Here is a 14,096-nt window from a genome sequence, read left to right as displayed (position 1 = left end):
AAAAGGAGATCAAAGGGATAGAAATTGGAAAGGAAGAAGTCAAACTTCCACTATTTGCAGACAATACATAAGTGACCCCAAAAATTCTACCCGGGAACTCCTACAGCTGATAAACTCCTTCTGTAATGTGGCAGGATAAAAGATTATCTCAAAAAATCAGTAGCTCTCCTATACACAAATGATAAAAGGGCTGAGAAAGAACTCTGAGAAACATCACCCTTTACAATAGCCACAAATAATATAAAATTTTAACTCTAACTAAGCAAGTGAAGGACCTGTATGATAAGAACTTTAAGTCACTGAAGAAAGAAATCGAAGAAGATATCAGAAAATGGAAAGATCTTCCATGCTCATGGATAGGTAGGATTAATATAATAAAAATGGCAATCTTAACAAAAGCAATCTACAGATTCAATGCAATCCCCATCAAAATCCCAACACAATTCTTCACAGACTTGCAAAGAACAATACTCAACTTCATATGGAAAAACAACAAAACCCAGGATAGCTAAAAGAATCCTGTACAATAAATCAACCTCTAGAGGCATCACCATCCCTGACTTCAAGCTCTACTATAGAGCTATAGTAATAAAAACAGCTTGGTACTGGCATAAAAACCAACATGTAGACCAATGGAATCAAATTGAAGATCCTGACATTAATCTGCAGCTGATTTTTGACAAAGCCAAAACTGTATAATAAAAAAAAAAAAAAAAAAAAAGAAAGCATCCTCAACAAATGGTGCTGGCGTAACTGGATGCCAACATGTAGAAGATTGCAAATAGATCCATATCTATTGTCGTGCACAAAACTCAAGTCCAAGTAGATCAAAGACTCAACATAAATCCAGTTACACTGAACTTGATAGAAGAGAAAGTTGCTGTGTATATCGCTCTGTATAAATAAAATGCTGATTGTCTAGTAGCCAGGCGGGAAGTATAGGTGGGACAAGAGCAGAGAAGAGAATTCTGGGAACAGGAAGGCTGAGTCAGGAGATCCTGCCAGATGCTGCCATGAGTACCAACATGTAAGATACTGGTAAGCCACGAGCCATGTGGCAAGGTATAGATTTATAGAAATGGGTTAATTTAAGATGTAAGAACTAGATAGCTAGAAGCCTGAGCCATTAAGCCAAACAGTTTAGATAATATAAGAGTCTGTGTGTTTATTTTATAAGTGGGCTCCAGGACTGCTGGGGCTTGGCGGGAGCTGGAGAGAAACCCTCCAGTTACAGAAAGTAAGAAGTAGTCTTGAACACATTGGCACAGGAGACCACTTCCTAAATATAACACCAGCAGCACAGACACTGAGAGTAACAATTAATAAATGGTACCTCTTGAAACTCAGAAGCTTTTGTAGGGCAAAGGACATGGTCAATAAGACAAAACGACAGCCTCCAGAATGGGAAAAAAATCTTTACCAACCCCACATCTGACCAAGGGCTGATTTCCAAAATATATAAACAACTTAAGAAACTAGACATCAAAATACCTAACAATCCAATTAGAAAATAGGCTACAGAGCTAAAGAGAGAATTCTCAATGGAAGAATGTCAGATGGCTGAGACATTTGAGGAATTGCTCAACATCCTTAGTCATCAGGGAAATGCAAATCAAAATGACCCTGAGATACCATCCTACACCTGTCAGAATGGCTAAGATCAAAAACACTGAGAACAGCTTATGTTAGAGAGGATGTGGAACACTCCTCCACTGTTGGTGGGAATGCAAACTTGTACAACCACTATGGAAATCAGTATGGCAGTTTCTCGGAAAATTGGGAATCAATCTACCTCAAGACCCAGCTATACCACTCTTGGGCATATACCCAAGGAATGCTCAATCATACCACAAGGACACATGCTCAACTATGTTCATGGCAGCATTATTTGTAATAGCCAGAATGTGGAAACAACCTAGATGCCCCTCAACTGAAGAATGGATTAAGAATATGTGGTACATATACACGATGAAGTACTACTCAACAGAGAAAAACAATGACATCATGAAATTTGCAGGTAAATAGATGGAACTAGAAAATATCCTGAGCAAGGTAACCCAGACTCAGAAGGACAAACATAGTATATACTCACTCACAAGTGGATACTAGATGTAAAGCAAAGGATATCCAGACTGCAACCCACAGCTCCAGGGAGGCTAGCTAGCAGGGAGAACCCTAGGAAGGACACATGGATCACCCAGCGAAGAATAAATAGATGAGATCTACATGAGCAAACTGGGGGTGAGGGAGGTTATGGAGGGCAAGGGATGGGGAATGAGAAAATAAGGGAACGGGAGGTTCGAGCTGGAACAGGGACAGAGTGGGAAAGCAAAGAAAGAGACGCCATGATAAATAAAGACATCATGGGACTAGGGAGAAACAGAGTGCTAGGGAAGTTCCCAGGAATCTACAAGGAGGACCCCATCTTAGACTACTGGCCATAGTCAAGAAAATGCCTGAACTGGCCTACTCTGGTGGTCAGATGGCTGAATACCCCAACTGCCATCATAGAGCCCTCATCCAATGACTGATGAAAGCAGATACAGAGATTCATGGCCAGGCGCCAGGCTGAGCTCCAGGAGTCCAATCAATGAGAGAAAGGAGGGATTCTGTGACCAAGGGACATGGAGATCATGATGGGAAAATGTACAGAGATGGCCAGCCAAACTAGTGGAAATGCATGAACTGTGGACCAATGGCTGAGGAGCCCCCATGGTAGTGGACTAGGCCCTCTGGATAAGTGAGACAGTCATTTAGCTTGAGCTGTTTAGGGGGCCCCCAGGCTGTGGGATCAGGACCCATCCCTGGTGCATGAGCCAGTTTTTTGGAGCCTAGTGCCTATGGTGGGACACTTTGCGCAGCCTTGGTGTAGGGCAGAAAGGCTTTGACCTGCCTCAGCTGAGTGTGTCAGGTTCTGCTGACTCCTCATGGGAGACCTTGTCTTGGAGGAGGTGGGAATGGATGGGGTTGGGGGGGGAAGGCTGGGGGTGGGAGGAGGGAGGTGAGGGGAATCTGTAGTTGGAATATAAAATGAACAGAAAATCTCTTAATAATAATAATAATAATAATAATAATAATAATAACAAACAAACAAACAAAGCCCTTTTGAATAAACAGAAGAGGCTGTTGGCTATTGATCCAGGCCTTCCCAAAGCTATCCTGTATTTCTGTCTTTCCTCTGGTCAGCTAGGTCTCTCTTTCTATCTAATATTTTCTTATCCCTCTCTCATAAGAACACTTCAAAGTGTGGGAGCAGGCCTCCCACATTGTACTTATGGAGAAACCGAGGCTCCAACAGGACAAAGATTTGTTCTAGGCCACATAATTGGCAACAGAAACTAGACCTAAAATCATTGAGAAGCTCAAGGGTTGAGAGCATTGATCTATCCCTACCCTCACTCCCCAGAGACCTCAGGTCATACCACCATCCTCTGTTTATCAGAACCCATGCAAGCTGGGACAAGTAACTCAATCTCTCTGTGCCCCAGTTTCTCATCTATAAAATGAGTATGTGATATCATCCACCTCCAGAGCTGTCTTAGTCAAGGTTTCTATTGCTGTAAAGAGACACCATGACCACGGCAACACTTAAATAAAACATTTAATTGGGGTGGCTTGCTTACAGTTTCAGAGGTTCCGTCCATTATTATCATGATAGGGAGCACAGCAGCATGCAGGCAGAAGAGGTGCTGGAGCTGAGAGTGCTACATCTTGACTAGAAGGCAGCAGGAAGTCGATCGACTGACTGTCACACTGAGTGAAGCTGGGGGAAAGGAGACCTCAAAGCTCACCCCTACAGTGACACACTTCCTCCAACAAGACCACACCTCCTAATAGTGCCACTCCCTTTTGGAACTATTTTCTTTCAAACTACCACAAGAGCTATGATGAAGATCAATACATCAATACACAGAGAATCTTCCTCAGGAATGGATGGGGTCTGCAGTGTGTGCATCTGCCGCCGCTCTTGGGATCTCTGCCAGGTTCCTAGGACTTGGGCTCTTCCTCAAACCTTATATTTCTAAATGAAATAGTTCTGGGGAATTATTAGAATCCAGGACCTCACTCCTGAGATATGCCCTTCACACCATCATTTTCCCTTGCCTGATGCCATTAAAAGCTGCCACTGCCTGGAGCAAGCTGAGAGGAGGGTCACACATCCCTTTTATGAAAATCCAACCAGCAGGTGGAGAGTGGAGATAACCAGCCCAGCCCACTGGAAGGCTGAGGGTACTTATTTTCTAGAGCCCAGATAAATAACAGGAATAGGGAGGGGTATGAGACAGAGAGCTGAGCCAGGTAGCCAAGGGCTACAGGAGTTATTAGAAGCTAATAACGTAATCCCTGGCTGGAATGAAGGAGGTTGTAGCAGCAGACAGGACTGGAGAGACAAGAGTGCCCTGGAGAAGGACAGTCCCAAACATTAGCCCCCAGCTACTGCTGGCTGCTGCAGGGGATGGGGTTCTCTGAGACCCAGGAGCTCCCTAACTCCTTTGAAGGAAAGTTCAATAAATTTCAGCAAAGAAATCTCAAAATGGCATTTTGTAGGTTTGAAGCCAGAGGGCAAGCTAAAGGGAAGACACAGAGAAGACATACTGGGTATTCAGATTGGGAAACATACTACTGGGGGCTCCTTTATGACGAAGCTATGTATCTGACCATGGCCTAGGAACCTGACTGTGGTGTATAACTTGACTGCATGGGCCTGAGTGTCTTGATATATCCTGTTACGAAGCACTTAGTGTGTGCCACGGCCCAGGAGAACTAAAAAAGTACCAATATTGTGAATGTCATAGTTACTTTTCCTGTTAGGACAAAACAGCTGGCAAAAAGCAGTAGAAGACTGCAGGGGCTTACTCAGTCCCACTGTCTGATGGTGCAGCAGGAGCATGAGACAGCTGGTCACATCACATCCACCATCAGGAAGCAGAGAGATGAGTTGCCTGCTGCCCAGGTGGCTTTCTCCTGTCTCCTTTTTCATCCAGTTCCTGTTTCCTGCCCAACAGGTGGAGCTGCCCATATTGAACATGAGTCTCCCTCCTCAGTTAAAGCCCTGTAGAAACTCTCTTAGACACTCCTAGAGCTGTGTCCCCTAGAAGATTCTAAATCCAGTCAAGTTGGCAATCAAAACCATTAAGAGGTCCCCAGGAACTCTTGAAGAAAGGGGGCTCCACAGCAAGGTCATAGTGGGCTGTCTTTACTAACTTGGGGTTTAGGATCTGCAAGTCCCAAACTGTCATTCTGTATCCTAGATCTAGAATGTCTTCTACAGGCCCACGTGTTAAAGGCATAGTCCCAGGATGGTGCTTTTAGAAGGCAGTGGAGACTTTAAGAGGTGGAGCCTAGTGAGAGAAAGTTAGGCTATGCGGGGATTCTTTTGCAGAAGAATTTTGGGACCCCATCTCTTCTTACTTCCTTTCCAGGGTGTTCTGTTTCCTCTAGGCTCATAGCAATGAAGCCAACTGATCACAGTTGAAACTTGAAACCCTGAGCCCAGAGAATCCTCTCTTGTTTATGAATCCATTATCCTAGGCGTTTGTTATCATAACAGAAAGCTGCCTAGCACAGTTTCTGTCCAATATGACTTCTATCTACTCCCAACTCAACACATGGGGGTTGAAAGTTTTTATTGTAGATATGAGGGAGAGTTCAGCAGAAGTATCTGGAAGGTTCCAAACTGAACCAAGCCATGGGAGATAGGGGGGCGGGGAAGAGAGAAGGCAAGAGAAGGGACCAGGAGCCAAGAGCAGAGGATCCAGGGGGCACATGGCCAAAATGGCTAAGTTATATAGAAAAGGAGAAGCTGGAGGAAAGGAAGCAAAGCCCAGCCCATGGGCTGGAGAGGTTTTAGGGTAGGGGGTCTGGGTGAGAAGTGCTGGGAGGAGCCAAGACTCTCTAACATGCACTTGTGATGCTGGGAGAACCTGGTAGCCAGCACCTGCTTATGCTAATAGACACTTCAGTTAGTCATTTGTCCTGAATTTCTTTGGGACACAGCAGTGAGCAGGCACATGGTGCCAGGAGGTGGGTGGGAAATGTTGATAAGAAGGATGTGATGAATGAATGAAGAGCATTGGCCACAGCTTGGAGACTTGGATCAGTGCTGGTTGGTGAGGCTACACTGAGTAAGTGTGAGGCAATGGCTCCTTCATTGTATGACTGGAAGTACTGTCTCTGAGAATCCAGGAGAGGCTGGGGCGTGCTCAGCTAAAGGAGAACTAGAAAATGTTGGTAGGTGTCTGTCAGAAGCCTAGCACACCCAGAAGTCATCAGGTGGCTCTAGGTAAGGTCTGGAAATGTCGGAGTGCTGTGGATGGGAAAGAAGCTGTCCCCCAGACTCCTTGTGAGAGTCCCTGGGTGCTGGCACTGGAGGATAAGGCAGGGAGGGCTCTGTAGTGCGATGCATGGTCTAGGGATTGAGTGAGGGTTTCTTGGGGACATAACAAAGATGTTGAAGCAAGACAAAACCCAATGTGGGCATGCGGGCACCCCAGCAGGAGCTTGCTCTGTTCTGGAAGGGCTGGACAATTAAGGGACAGGGGATCCTTGCATTGGGAGTAGCTTCAGGTTAAGGCTCTGCCTCCAAGACAGACATCACGGGTTCAAATTGTGCTTCTGTTGTTCACTAGCTACTGACCTGGAGTCAGTCATGTCTCTCTTGCCTCGGTTTCTATATCCACGTAGGGGAAAAGTTGAAACCACATTTTGTTGGTTTCTGTGAATGAATTATACCGTGTGTAGGGCACACTGTGTGACATTTCAGAGCCCCCAGGAAACAGTAACACTTAGCTGCCTTGCCTTGGGCCCAAGTAGTAGTAGAAGCTCCTGAGTTCTCAATAGGGCTCAGAGAATGGATACATCTCTCTCTCATAATACTCAACATTCTGGCGGAAGAAAGATGAGGAGAGGCTGTGCATCCCAGAGGACAGAGCAGTAACAAACCAAGGAAGAAACAGAGGGAGTGATGGCAGCTGCCACCACACCTGGTCTGAAAAGGATCTGCGCATGGCCACCTGGACTGTGGAATACAGGTTAATTCACAGGCCCCACAGCAGCTTAAAGATCGCCTCAGAGCGGGTGTAACAGAACTGGTCTCCTCGTGGCCATGACTGCTACTGGTTCTGCCAAAGGCTGCTAGGTTCAGGTCAGGAGAGAGAGAGAGAGAGAGAGAGAGAGAGAGAGAGAGAGAGAGAGAGAGAGAGAGAGAGAGAGAAATAACAAGGCTCTGTGGGATAAGGATGGGTAAGGTTGAGAAAGGTAATTTATTGTACATTTGAGAAATATTAATTGGCCTAAGTACTCAGCACTGCTCAGAATGCTAGAGATGTTACATTTACATTAAGAGAGATAAAGGTCCCCACCCTGTCCCCCTCCCCCTCCATCCCCCCACAGGCAACTATTCAGCTTATTCAGATGTAGTTTCTGCAGCGCCCTTTCCCTCCCCTCCCCTCCCCTCTCTCCCCTCCCTTCCCTCTCTCCCCTCCCCTTCCCTCTCTCCCCTCCCCTTCCCTCCCTCCCATCTTCCTCTTTTCCTTCTTTCCTTCCATCCCTTCTTTTCTTTCTCACAGACTGCCAGCCATTGCTCCTGCAGCAGTAGACGCATTCTCCAGCCATCTCAAGTAACTCCAGGCTGAAGGGGTCCTCAATCCTCTAAAGTAGCCTGTGTTCTTTGTCCTACTTTTAATGCTTGGGTGGAGTGGGGGTGGGGGAGGGGAGTGTGCAAGGTTGTTTCTGAATCCTTATATTTCAGTTTGCTTATTTCCGGACAAAGGGAACATTGGTTTTTTGTTGTTGGTGGTGGTGTTTTAAATCTGTAATGTTCTGAAGCCTTCCTTCCTCCAAAGGATCCCATCAGCAGAGTCATGCCCATGAAGCATCAATCCCTCTGTTTAAGCCACACTCTGGCACATGCAGAATAGAGTGAATGGCTGCAGTCAGTATTGCTCTCCATTTTACAGAGTAGGAGACAATACCAGAGTGTTATATACTAAGAGCATAGGTTTTGAAGGGGGGGGGGCGGGGGCGCGGGGACTGGGCATGGATTCTAACTCCCTCTTTCCCAGATGGGAGACCTGTGGCAGCTCCTTTAACCCCTGAGGCTTGGTCTCTTCCTCTGCTAAATGGGATAATTACACACCCTGCTGAACAGGTGGGGCTGAAAAAAAAAATCACCAAAGGAAGATGCCGTGACCTGTTTGGAGGGTGATGCTCCCCAGTTCCACTTCTGGTAGAGGATGGAATTGAGCTGACAGACAACTGAGATGTTCGTCCAGCCCAGCTACCTTTGTTTTGTTGTTTTCTACTTTAGAAGGACACACATCTAGCTGCACTTACTGTCTTTTTAGTGTTCCATGTCCAGTAGCCTGGGCAGGATGCTTGCTTAGGAATCTGACCAGGACTAGCCTGCTGTATGCATGGGCTAAGGGACTTTGATGTGCACATACAAGCACAGTTCTTGCTTGATGGAACTAAGTTCACTTGGGCATAAGCATCTTCAAGTTTAGGAGCCTCTGTGTGTTCCCTTTGGTTATAGAGACCCTTCACAGAGCCAGGAAAGATGGCTGCACCTCCTCCTTGCAGACCCTGGTGTTTGGAAGTGCTGTTTCAGTTCTCCTAGGTTCCAAGGTGTAAGAAGGAGTCCCTGTCTCCTAACTCTTTGATGTGCTTCAGTTCTAAATGCTCACCGTATGCCTGTTAGAATCCAGTTTTTAAAAACATATATTCTCACGCCGGGTGGTGGTGGTGGTGGTGGTGGTGGTGGCACACTCCTTTAATCCCAGCACTCGGAGGCAGAGGCAGGCAGATCTCTGTGAGTTCGAGGCCAGCCTGGTCTACAAAGCGAGTTCCAGGCAAGGTACAAAGCTACACAAAGAAACTCTGTCTCGGGGGGAAAAAAAAAAAAAAAAAACAAGGGGGGAGGGAAACATATATTCTCTTGGGAGAACCCCTGCTCATCCCCAGGAATCCCGAGTTCTGGAGACCCAGATCACCAGGCAGCCCTAGAAAACAGTGCTATTTCTTGTATAATATTTGAGGGACCAGCCTTAATATTATACATCCCAGGGGCTCAGGAGAGAAACTATGAACAGCGAGGACTATTTTCAGGAAATAGAATCTCAGCGCACCGAGCTCTTAGTCCAGTCATTTATTCTCCCAAATCTTCTTCTCCATCCTTCCGTGCCATGGGAGTCCCGGTATGCATAAGCTTACAAGCAGTAATCCCTTGGTAGTGCAAAGCCAAGCTTCCAGGGGCAAACGGAGGGGTGATAAGAATCACAAAGAGGAGCAGTAATTGTTAATTATCATTTGCAACCCAAAAGGGAAGTGACTAATGGGGAAAAGAATTAACTAAAGGCTAAATTCGGGTAATATCTAAGAAGAGGGATCTTATGTGCTCAACTATATATAATCTTAAATGTGATTGGGAGAAAATGTTGCTAGGTCAATGGAAGAAAATAAAACTGCCTCCTTTTTTCCTGTGGCTCCTATCTGTCCAAGCTATCTGCCGTTTTTCTACAGGGTGGGGGGGGAAGTGTGCTTGGTTGCTAGGCAACCTGTGTACAGGTAGATGCCTCTGGTGATAGTTAAAGGGAGATCTGGAACTAGAGGTAAGGTTTGGGAAAGGAGGAAGTTAAGCTTAATTGGCACATCCGCCAGGCCTTCTCAAATGGGTAGTCTGGACGATTAAGTCTGTTCTTAGAGAGTACAGAGATATCTCAGATAACGTACTTTCCTCCATCTGGGGATGGACCTGGCCGGATGCTGCCAATGCCGATAATTACAGGGAGGCTTGAACTGGGGTTCTGGCTGTGCATAGCTGTCAGCACAGAAGGCTATCTAAATATTCCTAGAAGTGGTTAGGTAAGGAGTTAGAGGTCCATAAAGTTAGTAAGGCTGCAAGAGAAGGAGGGCACGAGCTAAATTGTGCGAAGCTATTACTTGAAATCCACCTGACCTAGGCAGTGTCTCCTTCTGGAATTTACCTTAAGTCAGGAGACTAGCATATATGTGATGGTCTGGACTGTTATTTCTGTTAGTCCTTGAATGTGGGTAAGGGAGATATCTGATTACAGTGATGAAAGGGGAGAAACAGATGGGCTGGGGGAAGGAAGCCTTTCCTGAGGCTGTTCTCCAAATACCTTGAATGTATATGTCCAGAGAGTGATCAGTTCACACTGTTAGCAATTCTTAGGGAAAAATCAATTGGGAAAACTATAAAGGCACACGTGATTTTTATAACAGAAGACAGTTGATATATAACAAGCTAAACAACACCAAATGCTCCTTGGAATTTAGCTTCCCCTGAAAGAATTCCTTGATCCCTTCAGGTAGTGGCTTTGCCATAACCAGCTGAGTTCTTATAATTTATTCCTGCAGCCCATAGCAGCTATTTTCTCCCATTCTGCACTTGAGGGCACCAAAGCCCAGGGAGTCACCTGCTGGATGGTCCAATTTGCCTCTTTAACTCACACAAGGGCAGCACCTGGGGGTATCCCGATCCCTAATGAGTGACAGGGAAAGAGTTATCGCTTTGGAAGCAGGCTAGCCTGAACTCAACCCAGAGGCCTTATTTGACATGGTAGTAACAGCTGAACATGGTGGAGCACTTAGGCACCTGTTCAGCATTTGAGAAGCCAGCCTGGGATACATAGCAAGACACTGTCACACACAAACAAAATAAGAAATAGTAGATGAAATATCTGCTTCTCTAGGTTACAATGAGAATCTAAAATTCTTTTTTTGCATATAAAATTAATATTTGTGCAAAGCATATATTTTATATGTGTTTTACATAATTTAAAAATTACCTCTAAATGCCATACCACACCTCCTTAAAACAAGCCAGAGGCTGTACGTTCACAGACTATTCACCTTGATAGTGCCACTTCCTGGAATGCTGTTGCTAGTTCCCCCAGCAACCAGCTTTCTATTTCTCCTGGCTCAAATTAAGAACCAGCCTTTCCCCAAACACGTATGCACACACACACTAGCATATATACATGATTGCATATACATACTTGTATGTATATACTTTCATAGTTTCATCTGGGTTGTGGCTGTTGCAGCACGCCGCCCCCCCCCACACACACACACATAGGATCCTACATTGCTAACATTCTAATGTTCACTTGTGAGTTGGTAAGCCATCCCAGCTCAGCTCCAAGGACATGGGAAGTTAAAAGCATTTCTCAATACAACAAAATGTACCAATCACATGACAGGCCAGAGAGCAGAGCTTTTGAGAAAGGCCATAAGTAACCAGTTTCTGGAATTTCCTACTTAAAATAACAAAGTTAAAACATAAAGACACATTTCTTTCTTTTTTTTTTTCCCCTCCAAACAGTTTCTCTGTGTAGCCCTGACTGTGTCCTGGAACTTGCTCTGTAGATCAGGCTGGCTTCAAACTCAGAGGTCTGCCTGCCTCTGCCTCCTGAGTACTGGGATTAAAGATGTGTGCCACCACTGCCCAGCCCTAAAGACACATTTCTTAAGGCTTCCAGGAACCCTGGGATTTCCAGAGAGAGAAGACTGTAGATGCCACCTGTATACTATCTTCTATGGTGACCCCAATCTATCTCCCCTCAACAAAAAAACCAAGATTTTATATATATATATATATATATATATATATATATATATATGTATGTATAATTTGTTGGTATTCTATTTTCTTTCCTTAAAATTTTTTTAATTAAGAAAATGGAGTTTAAGCCATGCATGGTGGCAACACCTTTGATTCCAGCACCTGGGAGTTAGAGGCAGGCAGATCTCTGAGTCTGATGTTAGCTTGGTCTACAGAGCAAGTTCCAGGACAGCCAGGGCTATACAGAGAAACCATCCTTAAAAAAAAAAAACAAAACCAAGAAAGGAAACAAAGAGAGAGAGAGAGAGAGAGAGAGAGAGAGAGAGAGAGAAGGAAGGAAGGAAGGAAGGAAGGAAGGAAGGAAGGAAGGAAGGAAGGAAGGAAAGAGGGGGAAGGAGGGAGGGAGGGAAGAAGGGAGAGAGGGAGGGAGGAAGGGAGGGAGGGAGGGAAGGAGGGAGGGAAGAAACTGAGTTTAGTTCCTTGAATATGTGGCATCCATGAGAGGTTTTCTTGGTGCCTTGAGGAATCGATGTTAGTACATGACACTCAGTCACCTATGTCTTCCAGGCTGCCTCTATTCTTCACACCTCCACCTTGCTTCCCCACTCACTCACATGAACCTGAGTTCTGACTCTCGACGGACCAGGACTTCACGGAGACGCTGGATTTTCGCCATTTCCAGCTCAATCTCTTCTGGCATCATGCTGGTCTCAGCCATGGAGATGATGTCCAGTTGGCCTGTGTGAACAGGAAACTGGTGTCAGGACTCTAATGCCATGAGGGCTTTCAAAAATTCCCACCAGGCATATGGGGTGTGGTTCCTCATTCCAGCTACTAGGAGGCAGAGGTAGGAGGGTTGAGAGTTTGAGTTTCATCTGGGACACAGTGAGATCCTGTCTCTCCAAAAAATAAGCATTCTTACAGGGAAACTGCTATTGCTCTGGGGAGCAACCATGCCGCAGCAGCCATAACATAGCACAGGGGCAGAGATATGAACTAGGCTGAGAGTGTGTGTGAGAGGAGGAACCTTTCAAATCCAGGAAATCCATGGTGCTATGGTTTTAATATGACTTGTGTTGAGGCTTGGACCCAAGCATAATGGAGTGAAGAGAAAGTGAGGCCTGTGATATATGATTAGAGATAATCCAGGTATGCACCTTCTCTCACAGGCCTGGATTAATTCCTAGGAGGCAGCTTGTAATAAAGCATGTTCCATTTCCTAGCTCACTCACCTCTCCTGCGTGCACCTGCTGCCCTGATGCAGCACGAGGCATCACCCACACGTGAACTTTCTGTCCTTCACCAGAATCAACTCCTTTCTTTACAAATCATCCATTCCTGGGTATTCTGTCCTAATTACAGAAAATGAACTAAGACGTGTGGAGCCTGGTGGGATGTCTGCAGAGGCTCAGTGGGCTCATGGGAACTTTCCCAAGGCATTGTCTGTCTCTGCCTGCTCCCAGCCCCTCAGTCTGCCTCTTTGACCGTGGCCATTTTGCATCCCCAAGCCTCAAAGACTAAGGATGATTCTAGATGAAAGAAAACTCTGTTTTAATTGTTTTAAGGTGCTAATAAGTAATGTAAGTAGTAATGGTACAAAGTAACAGAGCTTTGTTGTGGGAAAGTCACAGAATGCTGGTAGGAAAAAAATACACAGGGAAAAAATCTAGAGCCAGTGAGGGGGTAAAGGCTCTTGCTGGCAAGACTGATGACCTGAATTGAAGCTTCAGAACACACAAGATGGAAGGAGAGAACCAACCCCTCCCCCACAAGTTGTCCTGTGACCTCCATACATACACTGTGGCACACATGTGCCCTATCCCCACAATAAAATAAAATAAATAAATAAATATCCATATGACACTGCCCAGAGAGAGCCACTACTTACCTTTCAGTGGACATCCCTCCAGGCTTTTCTTTTTCTTTTTCATTCTCTTTTTTAAAAACTTTCAGTGCTAAGAATCAAATACAGGACTTTGTAGGTGAGCACTGGGCTACTGAGCTATACCCTACCCCTCTTCCAGTGCACTATGGTCACTTGTACACATTACCATATATAAGAACGTGTATAAGGAACTATACTGGGGGTGGAGAGATGGCTCAGCAGTTAAGAGCACTGGCTGCTCTTCCAGAGGACCTGGGTTTGATTCCCAGCACCCACGGTTCTCTATAACTCCAGCCCCAGGGGATCTGATGCCCTCTTTTAGCCTCCACAGGCACAGACTGATACATGGTGCACAGACACACGCAGGTGAAACACCCGCACACATAAATTAACTGTATGACCTTGAACTCCCATCCCTCTGAATCCTCCTTCTACATGCTGGGGTGACAGGTCTGTGCCTCCATAGTCATCACTCCCTATGGTAGTCCATGAGATGTCATGTGAGGGTGACAGAGGTTGAGAATCTCCAATTCAAAACCAAAAGTCTGGAATCCAAAGTCCAAACTTCCTGAGCACCACCATGACTATAGGGGACAATTCCACACCTGACCTCTGTATAAAATTACC

The 14,096-nt window shown here is 45.5% G+C and overlaps 1 protein-coding gene across 2 annotated transcripts in view; it reads right to left on the bottom strand.

Moving 5' to 3' along the window:
• The window catches only part of Bmerb1 (bMERB domain containing 1), a 106,490-nt gene that overhangs the window by 36,163 nt on the left and 56,231 nt on the right, over window positions 1-14,096 (bottom strand). For both annotated transcript variants that reach the window (XM_028858396.2, XM_028858397.2), the window contains exon 2: window positions 12,199-12,322. In XM_028858396.2, coding sequence (XP_028714229.1) covers window positions 12,199-12,322 — 124 coding nt within the window. The remainder of the gene's footprint in view (window positions 1-12,198; window positions 12,323-14,096) is intronic.

This window comes from Peromyscus leucopus, chromosome 8b (genome assembly GCF_004664715.2).
Source record: "Peromyscus leucopus breed LL Stock chromosome 8b, UCI_PerLeu_2.1, whole genome shotgun sequence".
NCBI lineage: Eukaryota > Metazoa > Chordata > Mammalia > Rodentia > Cricetidae > Peromyscus > Peromyscus leucopus.
The sequence above is the reverse complement of the archived record's forward strand: the minus strand, read 5'-3'. Positions and strand labels throughout refer to the sequence as shown.